Consider the following 17,113-nt stretch of genomic DNA (forward strand, 5'->3'; position numbering starts at 1 on the left):
TGTAGACTGGTAATAGTGCTGCAGAGCACACTTCATAAGGCCTCATGAATAGCAGAGGCTGAGCAGTTTCTCTGGACTGTGGGGGTTGTGTTAAAGTACTGTTCAAATACTGTTCATCTTGATGTCACGAGTTACAAAGCCCCAAATGTATTATGACAGGCTGTGTAGGCAATATATCCTAATATAGGACATTTCCTGGATGGTCTGTCAATGATCGGCACTACTAAAAAAAATGGTCTCTACTATCTCGTAATTAGTACCACATTGCATACATCTCCCCAGAAGCAACTCCAAGGAAATAATAGGCAATTCAAGTCTTTTTAAAGAAAATGCTTCCGAAGATCCTAAATTCATCCATTTATGATCCAAGAGAGAGAGAGATGGTGTCAGATAAAAAGAGTTGAACAATGTTAGTCCCTTTCAGAGGATCCAGTGAGAGCTACTCAGGAAGTGAATATTCATTTGGATGGTTACGCTGTCTACAGTTACTATGGGAATATGTATGAGCTCATCAATTTCCTGTGCACAAATAGATGTTTCAATGACAGTAAAATCACCTAAGGACAACTGTTTCAGCACTAACAGTGATGCACCTGGAGGCTTTTTCAAAAATATTTATAATATATCTGAAAATATATTAAGTTTAGGAAAAAAATAGTACAAAACAAAGTCACTACAATATAAAAGCCTGTTCTATTTCTCTAACTCTGACACTCTCTCCACTTTTAAGTCCCGTCTATAAACACATCTTTTTAAACAGACATATACAATCTAGTTCATTGTCTCCCATCCATTTCACCCCACTTGTGTAAATTGTTTCAAATTATCTTGTTCTTGTGTTTTTTATGATTGTTGATTTTGTTTTTTAAACACTGCCCTGTAAGGCGCCCTCAATTATTATTATTATTATTATTATTATTATTATTATTATTATTATTATTATTATTATTATTATTATTATTATTATTATTATTATTATTATTATTATTATTATTATTATTATTATTATATCCAGGGTGAGATAGAAGACTACTTGCAGTGCTTTGAAGTTTGACAGCTAAACAGCACAGGCACACAGGAATAACTGACTTTATAATATAATTTAATAACACTTTTTTGCCAGTCACTATTTGCCTGCTTTCAGATTTTTCTTTGACTTTTGTCTGGACAAAAATAAACTATCCCTGAGGTTATCTGCAGTGTTAACATTACTGTACTGGCTGGAGGTCTTCTTTGAGTGTCCGTCAGCATGGTGGTCCCATAGATAGTATATACAATGGATGTAGCATCCGGGCTGACCGGGTTTACGCTCATCGCCATCTTGTGAGATTTTTATTCCGCCTCACTCCTCTTGCCGAAAAAGGGCATCAATGTGACGTCAGGGGGGAGGGAGATATGCCCATCTAGCTGACGTATACCTCCGAGGCGTGGTTGGGGCTTGGGTGGTCCCCTTTGTCCACCAGACTTATTTGCCTTTCCAGCTGGAGCAGTAGAGCCGGCAGCATACTGTCCAGTAAGGCCAGTCCATCCCAGGAGCAGCGCAGACCTCTGAGAAGGAAATAAGAAGAAGAGAGACACGATTTAAGTGTAGAGCTGCAATGATAAGTTTCCAAACAAAAATGCCAAGCGTTCCCTGGTACTTCTCAAATGGGAGGATCGTATGCTTTTCTTCTGTCCTATATTATGAATATAATATAAACGAGTATAATTTTAGACCGCTGGTAATGTAAAATTAGCTCAATAAAAACATCTAATTGGGCAGTAGGAAATCCTAAGAAGCATTTCTACCCATCTTTTGACAATTTATTAAGAAAAATACAATCGCTTTTTTTTTTTTTTTTTTTTTTAATGTGAAGCGCTTTGTGACCCTGGTCTGCGAGAGGCGCTATATAAATAAACTTTACTTACTTACTTACTTACTTACTTGAATAATGGAGCGAAAAAAAGCAATGCAGCCCTCCACAATTGGGTCATCTCTTTGGCTGCAAATGTAAAAGTTTGGTCTTGTGTATTTGAAAAATGACGCTCATGAGTCACCTGTCGTCAAGAAGGAGTTGTCCTCTCTGTAGCAACTCTTGGACTTCGGTGGATGTGCCAAAGACTTGGTTGAGGGTCAGTCGAGGGCTGAACATCTCCCAGTGCTGTTTAAACACCAGAGAATGACCACAAACAACATACCAGTGGTCAAACATCACCTCAACTGAAGATGACACACAGAGTAGTGCTGAATATAATATTGTTTACATAATTGTATTTCATGTTGTAGAAGTACAAAGGAATTATTGTGTGTGCCTCACCTTGTGATTAATCCCCGCTGTCATTCTCATTCCCATCACCAACACCTCCTCCAATCTGCCAAACCAAATGCTTTCATTACAGAGTTTCACAGTCAATACACTTTGATTTTCACAAAGACAAGAGTGCTTGAATGGACAAGAACACGTGCATTGACTCCAACACTATGTTTCTGACCATGTGATGGATTGCACTGTGCAGATGGGCTGATATCAGAATCAGTACATTTCACACAAGGACAGAGAGGTTTCTGGGAAATGGCAGCTGCCCCCCTTGTTTCATCACCAAAGACGCAACACTACTACTGCCTGTCAGTGCAAACAGCTCACAGTTGAAGATGGCTGAGTGGAATGCGCCGCCGTGTCCCATGACCCCTCTGTTGGACTTCACGGATCCAGACGTCAGGCTCCAGTGTCTGGGTACGGGCCTCGCGAACGCTGCCTCCCTCCGCCGGCAGAACAAAACGCCCGTGTGCTCCTGCCGAAAGACGACAACTGTTAAAACTAACTTTTCTGATAATATTTATCGATCGCTGCTTTCAATGCAGACAATGTATTACCTGGGCCGACACCGATGTATTGTCTTCCCTTCCAGTAGCTCATATTGTGATGACTCACCGCATTCTGCACAAGACAAAGTAAATCAAACATTCAAATGGTGCAAAACAGAGCAGACATCTGAAGGGTTGATGGAGAAGATAGTTTTGATCAAAAGTAGAAAAGCTTTTGTGTGACAAGCAATGCCACATTGAAGGCGAGACACGATAGGCAAAAACATTGTATTTTCAAGCATTGGCTAATTTTGAGATGTTTGTCTATTTTGATTTCATAACATGTATTCTTTCATACTAATAATACTAATAATACTAATAATACTAATACTAATAATAATACTACTAATAATAATAATAATAATAATAATAATAATAATAATAATAATAATAATAATAATAATAATAATAATAATAATAATAATAATAATAATAATGGATAGGATTTATATAGCGCTTTATTCCCTTAGGACTCAAAGCGCTTACAGGGTTCCAGGTTCCATTCATTCACACACAGTCATGTGGTGGTAAACTACAATAGTAGCCACAGCTGCCCTGGGGCAGACTGACGGAAGCGCGGCTGCCATTCCGTGCCAACGGCACCTCCGACCACCACCTCAAACATACAGCAGTCATACACATTCACGCCAGGCAAGGTGGGTGAAGTGTCTTGCCCAAGGACACACCAACTATGACACAGGTGGCCGGGCAGGGATCGAACCGCCAAACCTTGGATCATTGGCCAACCCGCTCTACCAACTGAGCCACGGTCGCCCCAAACTAGTATACATAAAAGGTTCAAAATGTACGTTTGGGTGTTAATTTGACTAAACCTTGTCTGTTTGCATCTGTATATTTCTCCTACACAACCATCTTTAACGGACATTATCTCAACATTAGTTTTTTTTTTAACTCTGAAACCTAAAATCTCAACTTCTAAAGCAACATATATTTCCATAATCATTCCTATAGTTGTTCTAAAGGTTATAACAAAAGCATTTTTTCATATGTTATCAATTGTCCCATTAATGATAAATTTCTTCCAAAAAACATGACGAAAAAGCATGTTTAAGACCTGTGCACCTCTTAATACCTCTATAACCTGGAAAACAGTTTTCCCAGCACAACAAAGGGACTAGAGTCCTCTGCCTTTCTAGAGACTCTGCGTGTTGTATTTACTTGTCGCCAAGTAAATATTTGAATGCACCTGCTGAGGACTTACATGTCTTGCAAAGTTGGACACCTCGTACTGCAGGAAGCCGTGCTGGTGCAGAGTTGTCCTGGCCCGCTGGTACATCTCTGCCACCACCTCCTCTGCAGGCAGGGCCAGCTCTCCTCGCTGCACCTGTGTGAACAGCTGGGTGCCTCGCTCCAACGTCAGCTGGTACAGGGACACGTGGTCGTCACAGACCTTCAGCAGCTCCGACAGCTCGCTCTCCCAGGCCTGGACGCTCTGCCCGGGCCGTCCGAACATCACGTCCACAGACACCCTCCCGGGACACAGCCTCCTGGCCTCTTCAATGGTTTGCAAAGCCTGACGGTAGCTGTGGTCTCTCCCCAGAAGTTTCAAATGCTCATCCTGCAAAGACTGGGAGGATTGAATGGTGTTATATGGAGACAATATAGCTCATAATCTAATGTTCTGTGATTTATTTTATTGATTATATATTCACCTGGACGCCAATGGAGAAACGGTTCACGCCGGCACAGCAAAAATCCTCCAACTTGGACTTTCCCATAGGAGTAGGATTGACCTCCAGCGTAACCTCGGCCTTATTTGAGAGATTGGCCTGCCTGGAAACAGTTTCCAGTACTGCAGCTATGGTGGAAGGCTGGGCCAGGCTCGGTGTACCACCACCGAAAAACACTGAGGTAATGCTGGGCGGAGAAATCAAAATTAAAATGGTTGGGTGAAAGCTAGAGGGGGATACTGGGTCGTTTCATGTGGAAGCTCTAAAATGACCTTACCAGGATACCTGACTGAGGTGAAGCAACGTCTCAGTCTCCCGCTGAAGGCACTCGGTCATTATGTTGTCATTGTTCTCTCTGGGTATGTACTTGTTAAAGTTGCAGTAGGAGCACCTCCTGAGACAGTAAGGCCACTGTGGGACATAGCAAAAAGGTGACAATATTTTGACATAATGTGCAAACTTTGTACGTCATTTCCACGTATAGATGTAATGTAGTGCATGGGCATACTGCGTAAAACGATTCAATCAGTTAAATTGACCAAAGCCCTCTCACGTGCAAGTAAAGAGACGCCTGCTGCTTGGAGAAAGGCTCAAACACATTTTCAATTCTTTCTTCACTGGAGGAATCAGAGACGCCGCGCAGACCGCGAGAGAGGGCCCGTGCGGCCACACGCGCCGTGTGTCTTATCATCGTGATGACGCAGGTTATAGTAGGCTGTCTTTAGGTGTAGCGGTCAGTCTGAGTCCCGAGTCCAGTTTGACCTTCCTTTGGACACATGGTCCCGTTACAGCAAGCGTCCGGCTCCATCACAAAGACAAAAGTTGAGTGAAAGTTTCAATGCCAATGTTTCCACAGCAACCACAGTGAAGCGTGAAGTTGTTTGGTCTGTGTTTACATTATGGACCTATTGTAAACGGTAGCCTCTTCCTGGTAGGTATGACGTACCTCCAAACAGGAAAAACGTCATTTTGATGTCCTTTTTTGTATTTTACGAAGTTTGACCACATAGGGGCGCTGCTTTCAACAAAAAGGCCACTGTGGACAGTTTACTGTAGCCAACCCATTCTAATAACTCTCCTGTGTGAAACTGCACTGTTTAGATTAGGCACTTGTTAAGCTGTTGTTAGCCTATAGTTTGTATGAATACTGTGAGAATTAAAAGAATGTCTTATAGAGTATTATTATCCAAAACCTAAAGTAGGCTAACACAAGGCCAAGGTAAAGGCCTATATCAGATAGGCCTACTACTGTATAAGGTGCATAATAAAGTAATTAACTCACTGGTCCTTTAAGCGTTATATGACCTAAAGAGGGATGACAGTCATTTGCTTTATAGGCAACTGCTTGTACGATACTTTCATCAATTAAAAATAGATTGAGGATATTAAGCACATCTTTCATTGAACCTAGGCCTACATCAAACATGTAGCATGTATGCTAATTCAGAAAACATGTAGTCTAGGCCTACAGGTGCCAGAGGGACCTTCTGTTTTCACAGAGTTTACACACAAGGACACTTTATATATTTAAATATTAATTTGTGCTCCAGTCACACAGGGTCAAACTAAATTAATTAGCTATTGATTTCCCCCATCCCAGAGAATAAACACAGTGACAGTGAGATGACCTTGTAGGGTGTAAATTGAACAGAAAAATGAAAAAAGACCACTCTTATAAAAGCATTCTCTCATCAGTATTCCAGTTAATTCACTCTCTTTTATCATGTTGGGGTAATAAGGAAAATGTCTAAATCCTCATCTTCTTTTCCTTCACATTATTACAAAATGACAAAGCAAGGTAGTTTATGAAGTATTTAATTAAATGTGCTGACCATGAGCTCAAGTCCCGCAGGACATTTTCCGCTTAACATTAAATGTGAGGCCAAGTTACCTAATCAACAGAGAGAGAGAGAGAGAGAGAGAGAGAGAGAGAGAGAGAGAGAGAGAGAGAGAGAGAGAGAGAGAGAGAGAGAGAGAGAGAGAGAGAGAGAGAGAGAGAGAGAGAGAGAGAGGATAGGGATGTGTTTTCATTGATTACACAAAACAGTTACAGGGATGGGTTCAGTCCAGTGAGAAGCTACAGAGCATTGCTATAATCCTAAATTAAGATAGTGAATCTGTGCTGTAAATCTCCCAAATGGATAAGAAGAAGAAGAAAGGTAAAGCTCACTGATTTTATACATATGGAAAGTTAATATGACATCAACTTGGACTATTCTCTGCTTTATTTTAACTCAAGCTTCACATCTAACAGGCTGGCTAAAATCAGTCTTCATTCCATTTATCAGTTAAAAGAGGTCTAGCATTAGTCGTTGGCGGCGTGGCTATGTCAGTTGGTTTGTTCACTTTGGTCCAGAATTACATTTCTCAACAAATATGCTTGGCTATACAATTTTTCCCAGACAATAAATCCTAATGTATTTTGGGATTCCTTAAATGTTCCTTTAGCACTACTGGACTTTTAGTTTTGAGTGAAATGTCTCAATAACTGTTGATGAATTGTCCGGATACATGGTGCAGATTTCTATGTTCCCCTCGGGATGAGTTTTAATAACTTTGGTGAGAGCAAGAGAATAAGATAAAGATGTGTACATTTATAATGATAAGTGTGACCACATGCACATTACCTTTAGCATTAACGTGGTTTGACTTCTTTCTCAAAGTGAAATTCACTTATTCTTTTACAGCATCTTCGACAGAGTTAAGGCTCTTGTTGGTCGGTAGCAGTGGACCTTCGCAGTTCCAACTGACAAATGCCATACTTGGGAGAGAGGAGTTTTCTAGGGATGTCATAAAAATTTCTGGCAGCAGGAAGAATATTGGAGAGCTGGGTGGTAGACAAGTGGCTGTGATCAATGCACCAAACTTCTATGAGAACGATATGTCTCCAGCCAAGACGGAGATGGAGCTGAGAAGGTCCAAGTGCTTAAGTATTCCCGGCCCCCATGCCTTTCTTGTGGTATTTGACGTGGAGAATATATCCATGAATGACTTGAATTCCCACAAACTGATGAAAAAGCGCTTTGGAAAACACTGTCTGAGGCACAGTATGGTCCTCTTGGCCTATGAAGGAAACATTGAGGGATCTGACTTGGAAAACATGGAAAAGAGGATGCAGACGACTGACTGGTACATGAGAGAATTGATTGAGAAGTTCGGTGGGCGCTTTCACGTTTTTAGCAGGAACTGGAGGGATTGCAGCCGGGAAAGAGAGGTGCTGAAGGAAAAGATAGAGCGGATGGGGGCCTCCCTGGGAGGGGGCCACTTCTCCAACAGAACCTTCCAGAAGGCCGAGGACAGTGTGAAGAAGGAGGAGAAGAGGCTCAAGAGGCAGAGGACTGCAGAGATAGAGAAGGTATGGACTGAAATGGAGAACAAATACATGGAGGAGGAGCTGTACCAGCAGAAAGACATCTACACCACCAGGGTCGGCTCAGAGATCAGAGAGAGGGCAGAGATGGACAATGGATGGCTGAGAACGTCCCTGGCCAGAGGACTTGGGACAGGTTTAGTTGTGGGAGCTGCCCTGGGTGTTCTGTTTGGGTCCATAGAGGGTCCAGGAGGGATGGTTCTCTATGGGATAATAGGAGGTGCAGTGGGTGGATCGGCAGGAGGAACAGCCCAGGTAGCTATAGAGCATATTGAGGACAGAGTGTCACCACCAGCCAGACTCAACTTCAACTCAATCTTCATAAATCGCTTCTTTGCAACTCCTCGTCCATGACAGTGTGCTTTTTTTTTTTTTTAGTTATGACCCGTTTTTCAGGAATAAAGTGGAAACAATTTTTTTTTTAAATGGATTCTCTTTTAATCCAATCCTTGTTTACAAAGCTTTCAGCTAACTTGATACTGAATTGAATATAAGAAAACGTACAATTCCTTTAAGGTTGAAACACAAACTTGCCCCCCATACTCCTTAGTACTTTGTCAGTTTTGCAAGAGTTGTATCATCTACTTACTGTACTGTTTTGTACTTTAAATAAACAGAGTTGTGTGACAGCGTGTTGTTTGGTGACCATATAACATATTATTCAACCTCTGACATTTCCTGGTGTCTTGCTATAGGTTAGTTGAAGTGTAGCTCAGATAACAAAAGGGTGGAGTCACAACTGAGGGTTCCATTGTCTAAAGCACTGCCTCTTTCCTACACAACACACACACACACCTTCATGTACCTGTCGAGTGTACAAACCATTTGCAGTATCTTTGTATTATTACCTGAAGCTGTAAAAAGAGGTAGCGCTGACTGACTGCATTGTATTTTTCTGGATCTTTGAAGATTAATTCCAGGTAAAAGGTAAGACCAAACTCACTTAAACTCGGTTAAGTACTTCCTGTTTAACTTTTGGAAAAGCTACCATTTTCAAGACAGAAATCAGGCCTCTGAATCATCCATGAATGTAATGCATGTCCAAATGTTCCCTACCCTACATGACTGTCAGAGTACAAACGAGTCCCCTCAAAACTCAGGAATCACAAGGAACATAACCCTAGGGTGTCAGTCACTGCTTTGGGTTGAGCTGCTGCAGCTCCCCAATTACGTAACAAAGAATTTGGTAGCTACCTGTTCGGCTACATACTTCACTTATACTTGACATTGTTCTTCACAGTGGGAAGCTTTCGCCAGCGAACTGAATGTTGCTTTTAAAAAAAAGAATGACATATCCTGTCCTTTGTAAATCATTGCCTAATATGAGAGGAATGCCATTCTGATCAAGAACACTCTGTGCCCTCCCTGAGAGTCTAAAGGCTGCATGTCTGAGCTAAAAGTATTTGTGTTTTCGATTTCACTTCACAATAAGGTACACAACAAGTGAGTTACTGAGGAACGAATGAGGAACGAATGGTAAGTTAATGACTGAGAGACTGAGATTCAAGCACTTTGATTAGTTACTGTAAAAAGACTGGGAGTTACTGTATTAATGAAGCATTAGGTAATGATAAGTTAATGAATAGGTACTGAGAAACGTATTCTAGCACTGTTTAGTTACTGGTTAACAGACTGGGAGTTACTGTATTAATGAAGCATCAGGTAATGGTTAGGTAATAAAGAGTTAATAAGGTAGTTTTTCCCCCTTAGATTTTCACAATTAGTGAATAAAATGCCAGGCCAGACACGGGATGATCACCTTCTTTTAATGATGTTCCCAACATATACATTCACATCCAAGGCATATTCTGTAGCACTAGTAATGCTGAAGGTTTATCGGCTGCTGCAGGGTTCGCCTTTAATTTGCCACCCTTGGTTTCACAGTTGTTTAAAGCTGGCTTGGGTCCCATGCTGGAATTGATCATTATAATGAGATGTAACTGATTGACTAATGAATACTTAACCATTACTTACCGTTAGTGAAGCAGTTTGTGTACCTTCCAGTAAAGTAATGCATCATACTCATTAACGAATGCTTACTTGACCATTAATGTACCGTTAGTGAATCAGTAAATACTCATTAACTTACCATTACCTGATGCTTAATTAATACAGTAACTCCCAGTCTGTTAACCAGTAACTAAACAGTGCTTGAATATGTTTCTCAGTACCTACTCATTAACTTATCATTACCCAATGCTTCATTAATACAGTAACTCCCGGTCTGTTTACAGTAACTAATCAATAGTGCTTGAATCACAGTCTCTCAGTACCTACTCATTAACTTACCATTCGTTCCTCATTTGTTCTTCAGTAACTACTTGTTGTGTACCTTATTGTAAAGTGTTACTACATTTTCTTCTTAAAGTAGTCATAGGCAGGTACTTACAATCTCAAAATGTTCTAACGATAATATTAACATGTCAATAATGTTGCAGCAGAAGCAGTGTTTACTAAATTTAAGTACATTTAGCTAATAACACTTTTGTAGTTTTACTTAAATAGGATTTTTAAAGTAAGACCTCTACTTGTAATGGAGTATTTTTGCATCAATATTGGTGCTTTTTCTTAATTATAGGATCTGAAAACTTCTGCCATAATTCTCCGCTATAAATACACTCTACTAAATTTCTAAAGGAGTCCACTTAAAATTCTAATTTCATCTTTTGTTTATTAAATGATTTGTGAGTGCACTTTTCTAGTAAAGTTTGTATCATATCAACCATTCAAGTGCAAAACCTTTAGTCACAGGGGCATTTGAACAAAGAACAACAGAAAAAAGCCTTTCAACACTTTGATAACATTGTCCCTTTTAGATTATGGCCTCTACAATCAGCCTCCTCCCTGAGAAGCACTTCTTGTGCTCTCTGTGTAGAGACATCTTCACCGGCCCAGTGACCACACCATGTGGACACAGCTTCTGCCTCTCCTGTCTCTGCCACTACTGGACAAGGCACCAGTCCAAATACTGCCCCCGCTGTAAGAGAGTGTTCCCTGACAGACCTGACCTCAGTGTCAACAGCATTTTGGCAGATCTCTCGGACAACTACAGGAAGAATCGACCACAGAAACCACCTGATGAGGAAACGGTAATTTATTGCATTTGTCATCTGATGATTAATACAACTCTTATATATGTGTGTGCTTGTGTCACTGTTTCACATTTGTGCAGGTTATAGATGTTGAGCAAATGATTCAGGAAAGGCTACTGAAGATAGAAAGGTTGAAGTATTCCCTCGAGCTCCAAAAGGTGCGTTGCAAGCAAAACCCTCTAAATCATTCAAATATTTGTTTTCAAAGTACACTTACATCATTGAGTGATTGTGCATGATGATGTCCAATCAGAATTCCTACCTCAGAGAGGTGCGCGAGAGCCATAAGGTCTTCTCTGCCCTGGTGAATGCTATGGAGAAGAGTCACAAAGCAGTGGTTTCAGCCATTGAGGAGAGACAGGGAGAGGAGGGGAAGAGAGTAGAAAGAATGGTGGAAGACCTTGAGCAGGAGATCCAGGAGCTCAGGAAGGAGACCGCTGAACCTGAAACTCAGATTCCCGTAAACGTCAAAGAAAGTGACGATGCAAAGCAAGTCACCTTGGTAAGCACCTTTACGTTTTGTAGATGATATAATGATGGTGATCTGACACCACTGTCATTGGTCAAATGTAAGATGTCTTCACTTGTATCATTCAGACCAGTGTTTCCACCAAGTGCCCCTCTGAGATGAAGGACTGGTCTATGGTTACCTTAGAAACGGACCCTTGTGTAGGGGTGACCAGACGGGCGCTGTCAGACATGATGGAAAAGATGAAGGTAGAAGTCAACAGGCTCTCCAAATCTGGTGAGAAATGCAGCTTTTCTCTGAGGTATAAAATCAGCTTTCTACAATAAATTCATAACGGTCACATTTTTTTCTTCTTCCCCCCATGGCTCTTTCTATGACAGAACTTAAGAGAGTAGAGAAATACACAGGTAAGGCTTTGTCGATTCAGAAAACATAATGGACCGTATCTAAATTATTAAAGGTTGGGATTATAAATGTTTCTAATATTGTTAATTGAACGATGGGGAAAGTAGAGGATAGGCTCTCTATTTAAAAAAAATATAGGATTAAACACCCCTCTCAGCCCAAGTAATCTCCTTACAGTCCCTTAGTGCTCAAGATGTTTGACCCATTCTTTACCTTTTCATCTCCCTCTTTCTTAGTGGATGTCAGTCTGAGTGCTAAGACGGCCCACCCCTTCCTCTCCGTCTCAGACGATAGGAAACAAGTGAGACACACGGACAAGCTTCAGGAGGTTCCTGATCACCCCAAGCGCTTCGACCGCGTGGCCAACGTGCTGGCCAAAGAGAGCTTGAGCGGGGGCAGGTGCTACTGGGAGGTGGAGGTTGGGGAGAAGCTGGAGTGGAACCTGGGTGTGGTCAGACAGTCCATAAACAGGAAGGGCAAGTTCACTGTCTGCCCTGCAAACGGTTTCTGGACTTTGAGCCTGAAGGCTGGAGGACAGTACATGGCCAACACCTCTCCTGTCAGCCCAGTGGCTCTGGAGCAGAGACCCAGGAGGATAGGTGTGTTCCTGGACTATGCAGAGGGCCGTGTGTCCTTCTACTGTGCAGAATCTGGAGTCCACATTCACACCTTCACAGACACATTCACTGACAGGCTTCATCCATTCTTCAGTCCAGGTCGCCTGCTTGGCGGCAAAAACGCTGCGTCACTAATCATCTCTTCTAGTTTTTGCAGCATCTGAATATCATACTGAGAATTATTTTATTAACCCCCTGTGATTATCTTTTCCAAATCATTCCAGTTTGTCAAATATATTTATATAATTTATATTTTTATATGAAAAAACCACAATGAAGCACATTTTCCCTGTCAGAACAGTGAACAAGAGGTTGCATCAGGGCTGCCTCCATACACTCGAAAAAACTTCAATGAAACTCATAAACAGATTGAAAAAGAAAAGAAAAGGGTATAGAAGAAAAGAGAGGGCTCTCATAAATGAACAAGTGAGTCAAAGTCGAAAAAGAGGGAGAAAATGGGTGGCCGAGTTGGATGGGTATGAGGGGCTGCAGGGCTGGGACAGAGGTTGACCAGGAGCAGGGAGGGAGGGCACAGCAAGACAGCGGGGCATTGTGCTCGTCCACCAGGCACTGGGAGACACACTCAAACACATTCACTCATTCACACACTGACACGGTCGCGCAACACAAGCGCGTGCTTCTGCCCACCGCCACACAGACTCGCGCTGGCATCTCCGAGGGCAGCCCCCATCTCCAGTCCAGTCCTGGGTGTCGAAGCCAATCCACCCTCTCTGTTTCAGTTCACCTGACCTCTGAGATAGAGTAGTGCCCTACTCTCCAGTGTTCCTGTAGACTCAACTGAATCCTCAAGGCCGTCCTTCGCAACCCCCCTGTCATCCCAACTGATCCACAAAAGCAAAGGACGAGAAACACCCACCTGTGGACCAAGGGGAGCAGTGACAGTACTTCATTTGAGGTAAATATCTTTTATAATATCTGTGCAAAAATATTTTGGGAAAGTGTAATGGGTTGGATGGACATTAAACAATGTTTCCATTTATTTGCTTACTTTATGTTTAGCTGTATCACAATGGCATATCGATAATCAAGTTGTCTCAATGTTGGTGGCAGATGTATGAAATTGCTCTTGCCTCTTTGTTTGCAATAGATTCCTGTAAAGGTGGCAGAGCTATTTTATAGTTGTATCTAGGACGAGGAACAGGTTCTTTAAGTGGAGTCTGGGGCCTTTAAGGAACTTCCAGAGAGGAATAACTCATGGCAATAAATTCAAGTACACTATTTTGTAACAGTGGGAAAGTATAGTCCTGCCAGACTCATTTATCTGGTTTTGAGGATTCATTGTTATCTGCCCACTTACTAAACATACTTTATTCCGATTGAATCTAATAATAATCCTCTCACATGGGGGTCTATTGGATGCATGTTTTTCTAAAAGGGTAAAAACAAACAATCCCTTTGACATTTTCACATTCATGCCATGAAGGAACCCCTGGATTGATTGTGCAGGGAGGTTCTTGATTCACAGAAGTAGTAAAGTGTGGATAGTGAGAGCTGTGCTAACTAGATGACATAGGTTCCCCTGGCCCACTCTACAAGCCTTCATGAAAGATGCTTGTGTTCAAAGTCTCCTCATGTTTTTCTGAGATAATCCACTCGCCAGGCAAGGCGTAGTTCGACACCCACATCCGTGTCAAAGACGGCTATTCTCTGTGGTGCTCGCTGGAATCCGCTAAACATGGGCCTCCCCAGCCCAAATATTTATGATAAATATATGCTCCATTAGGCTTTTCATAATGTACTAATGTGAAGCTCATTGTTGTGAAAAACTAACAGGTTAAAACACAGTTTTCTGTCTGAGAATTTTTCACCTCTAAAAAATAGCATTTACATCTTTAAATCCCGTTTTCTCTGTCTTGTCATTTTCTGAATTTCAGGAAACCTGTCCTGACCTAACTCAAGCTGAACAACCGAAGACTCAGGATCCAGTAGTGGATCACACATTTTCCAGTACTGTAGACCGTCACATTTCTGTGTGGGACTATAAGTGAGCCCTCAGCAACAGACAAAGACTGAAATAGAACTAAGACAAATCTATTGAAATTCAAAAAACACCTTTTACCATGGCAACCACGGGCATGCAGCTGCTGGGCCTAATCATGTCCCTTATAGGCTGGGTGAGTGGCTTTGTAGTCTGTATCATCCCACTTTGGCGAGTCACTGCCTTCATCGGTAACAACATAGTGACAGCTCAGATCATTTGGGAAGGCCTTTGGATGAATTGCATTGTGCAGAGCACAGGTCAGATTCAGTGTAAGGTTTATGACAGCTTGCTGGCTCTGCCCAGTGACATGCAGGCTGCCCGAGGCCTCACCGTGCTTTCCATCCTGATGTGTGGCTTGGCTCTGTCTCTGGGGGTCGTAGGAGTCAAGTGCACTAAGTGCATTGGTGTAAACAGCCTCAAGGCCCGTATCGCTCGCATCTCTGGTGCCCTCTTTGCCATCGCAGGGTTCCTTTACCTTGTGCCAATCTGCTGGACTGCCCACTCCATCATCAGGGATTTCTATGACCCACATGTGGCTGCCCCGCACAAGCGTGAGCTTGGTCCTGCCCTTTACATCGGCTGGGGGGCATCATCCTTGCTCCTGATTGGGGGATCTCTGCTCTATGCTGGGTCAAGTCCCCCTGGCCTCTCAGGCTCTCCCACCTTCAGCAGTGGAGAAAGTAGTCCTCGCAGGGCACCTGCCTCACAGGTCAAAGGTTATGTTTAAGTTTCCAAAATGTCTGAACACCTTCAAATCCCACAAAAACACCCCAAACGATGACAAACCTGATCCTTCTCCTTTTGATTTTGCTTCCTGTAATTATTTTATATTAAATGTTATTCCAGTTTACTTTTCTTTCTGAAAGGCTGCAGGAGGCTGTTCTGTGAAAATTGAACTCATTTCATTATTTCATACCTGATATCACTCAGTAACCTTTTTTCTCTGTTTGTCAGTGTAAAATAAAATGTCCTTTCAAATCCTCTTCTGAGGGAAATAGTGTGTGTTCGTGTTTTTGATTACAGATATTAAAGCAGTTGCATAGTTGTTTTGCTCATTTATGTAAACACTACTAGGGGTTCGGCTGAGTGGTGAAGAACAATAGAACAATGGGGATGTGTGTGCAGTTGCTTGTGGTGCCATATTGTTTAGATGTGTTGTTGTTGAGGGTGTGTGTGTGTGTGTGTGCGTGTAGTCGTCCATCTCCTATCTGCCATCTCCTCTTCGCTGTCTTGGCAACCCTGTACCAGCGACAAAGAAAAAATACATTATCTTTCACAACCTAAAATTTTTTGTATTCCATCAATTACCAGCAAAAGTGATCTCAAAGCACCTCCTACTCTTCGTCAAAATAACAATAGATTTCACAGATCTGTCTGAAGTTTCCATTACACCACTTATTTTGGATATCCAAACTGATGATTATATGACATTGAGTAAAAAAAACTGAGAAACACTCAGAATGTTCAAGTTAGTAATACATGTGGGCATTCCTGTCTGTCAGTGTCTCTGTGTGTGCGCATGTCATGTGGGATGTTACAAGTCACAGTGGAGAAAGCATAATCTTTATTCATGAGAGATTGTTCGGATCCCTCAGATTTGCTGCTACTTTTCTTTAAAGAAAATGATCACCCACAAAGAATTTCAAGAATGATTTCAGTGAATTAAACCCCTTTGAGCATTGGTGAATGTACATGCATTGCTGACGCTGTTTCTGAATTTGACTATTTATTTCCAAGCTACATTTCTTAAAGTAAGTTGATTGCGTAGGAAACATACCCTGGCATTTGCTTTATATCTCATATAAACGGTCAATTTTATCACAGTTGGAAAGGGATGCATGCTCCCTTAGTTTTTCTTTTACTTTCTGTCCATAACAGCAGGACAGACAAACACAATGCCACTTTATATAGCATTACAGCACCAGAATAACAATGGGCACCAGTGTACCAAGTGCCAGGTAGTGACTCATACATGACCTAAGAAGGCCTATACCAGTGTTGGTAGAATAATACTGTGAATACAGTAGGGCAGTCTCTGCTCCTTTATCGTTAAATGATAATGGGGAAAAGCAGAGGGAGACAATTGCACTACTTACACTGTGGGTTTTATAATAACAATAGATATAAAGGTATGGTACCAAGACAACTATAGTAGCAATTAAACATACAGATTTTAAGTGTACTGATGAGTTTGTTGATAATATCGTTCAGCTTGGTCTGAATTTAGACCTCGGATCAAGAGTCCTATATGTGTATATATATATATATATATATATATATATATATATATATATATATATATATATATATATATACATATATATATATATATATATATATATATATATATATATATATATATATATATATATATATATATATATATATATATATATATATATATATATATATAAATAGCCTACAATAATATTTGCAGAATTTGGCATCAGATTAATATAAATGGAGTCTCTCGAAATGTACAAAGTACCGTTTCTGAAATTATTCAAAATAAGTAAATGACTGAATTGAATTGAATTAATTTATATTTAATTTAATGCACCAAAAAAATATTTGATGCATTAATAAATAGTGAAAGGGCTCGGCACTTTGATGTGGATCAAC

The 17,113-nt window shown here is 41.2% G+C and overlaps 3 protein-coding genes across 5 annotated transcripts; 2 read left to right on the forward strand and 1 right to left on the reverse strand.

The window, feature by feature from the left end:
* Positions 1-641: 641 nt before the first annotated feature.
* On the reverse strand, positions 642-5,433 carry rsad1 (radical S-adenosyl methionine domain containing 1). Its single transcript, XM_080043534.1, has 9 exons — positions 5,090-5,433; positions 4,814-4,947; positions 4,519-4,723; positions 4,068-4,433; positions 2,855-2,918; positions 2,625-2,772; positions 2,298-2,352; positions 2,038-2,141; positions 642-1,548 (listed from the first exon to the last, which is right to left on the reverse strand). Exons 1-9 carry the CDS (start codon positions 5,225-5,227, stop codon positions 1,404-1,406), a joined length of 1,359 nt encoding a protein of 452 aa, XP_079899660.1. The 5' UTR covers positions 5,228-5,433; the 3' UTR covers positions 642-1,403.
* Positions 5,434-6,673: 1,240 nt separating this feature from the next.
* On the forward strand, positions 6,674-8,260 carry LOC307263486 (GTPase IMAP family member 9; the record flags this gene model as incomplete). The annotated part of the gene is made up of 2 exons (XM_080044633.1): positions 6,674-6,695; positions 7,224-8,260. The coding sequence occupies 2 exons, from the start codon at positions 6,674-6,676 to the stop codon at positions 8,258-8,260; spliced, it is 1,059 nt and encodes a 352-aa protein (XP_079900759.1).
* Positions 8,261-8,694: 434 nt separating this feature from the next.
* cldnk (claudin k) lies at positions 8,695-15,460 on the forward strand. 3 transcript variants are annotated; one of them, XM_080044096.1, is made up of 8 exons: positions 8,695-8,826; positions 10,723-10,995; positions 11,079-11,156; positions 11,252-11,500; positions 11,596-11,743; positions 11,848-11,874; positions 12,109-13,405; positions 14,385-14,556. In XM_080044096.1, the coding sequence occupies exons 2-7, from the start codon at positions 10,726-10,728 to the stop codon at positions 12,651-12,653; spliced, it is 1,317 nt and encodes a 438-aa protein (XP_079900222.1). In that variant the 5' UTR covers positions 8,695-8,826; positions 10,723-10,725; the 3' UTR covers positions 12,654-13,405; positions 14,385-14,556. The 3 variants fall into 3 exon arrangements, with proteins under 3 accessions (XP_079900222.1, XP_079900221.1, XP_079900223.1); XM_080044095.1 differs by having other exon boundaries at positions 8,708-8,833; XM_080044097.1 differs by lacking the exons at positions 8,695-8,826; positions 10,723-10,995; positions 11,079-11,156; ... (1 more) ...; positions 11,596-11,743; positions 11,848-11,874 and having other exon boundaries at positions 12,678-13,405; positions 14,385-15,460.
* Positions 15,461-17,113: the final 1,653 nt, after the last annotated feature.

This window comes from Ammodytes marinus (genome assembly GCF_949987685.1).
Source record: "Ammodytes marinus genome assembly, chromosome: 16".
Lineage (NCBI taxonomy): Eukaryota > Metazoa > Chordata > Actinopteri > Uranoscopiformes > Ammodytidae > Ammodytes > Ammodytes marinus.

What these genes read in the sequence shown, in the direction of transcription:
- cldnk (XM_080044096.1), top strand. Translation starts at nt 10,726, where the DNA reads ATGGCCTCTACAATCAGCCTCCTCCCTGAGAAGCACTTCTTGTGCTCT. An exon ending in AACCACCTGATGAGGAAACG is followed by an intron (nt 10,996 to 11,078) that starts GTAATTTATTGC and finishes ACATTTGTGCAG; the next exon opens with GTTATAGATGTTGAGCAAAT. An exon ending in CAACAGGCTCTCCAAATCTG is followed by an intron (nt 11,744 to 11,847) that starts GTGAGAAATGCA and finishes TTTCTATGACAG; the next exon opens with AACTTAAGAGAGTAGAGAAA.
- rsad1 (XM_080043534.1), bottom strand. Translation starts at nt 5,227, where the DNA reads ATGATAAGACACACGGCGCGTGTGGCCGCACGGGCCCTCTCTCGCGGT. An exon ending in CACCTCAGTCAGGTATCCTG is followed by an intron (nt 4,724 to 4,813) that starts GTAAGGTCATTT and finishes TTCTCCGCCCAG; the next exon opens with CATTACCTCAGTGTTTTTCG. An exon ending in GTTTCTCCATTGGCGTCCAG is followed by an intron (nt 4,434 to 4,518) that starts GTGAATATATAA and finishes CAATCCTCCCAG; the next exon opens with TCTTTGCAGGATGAGCATTT.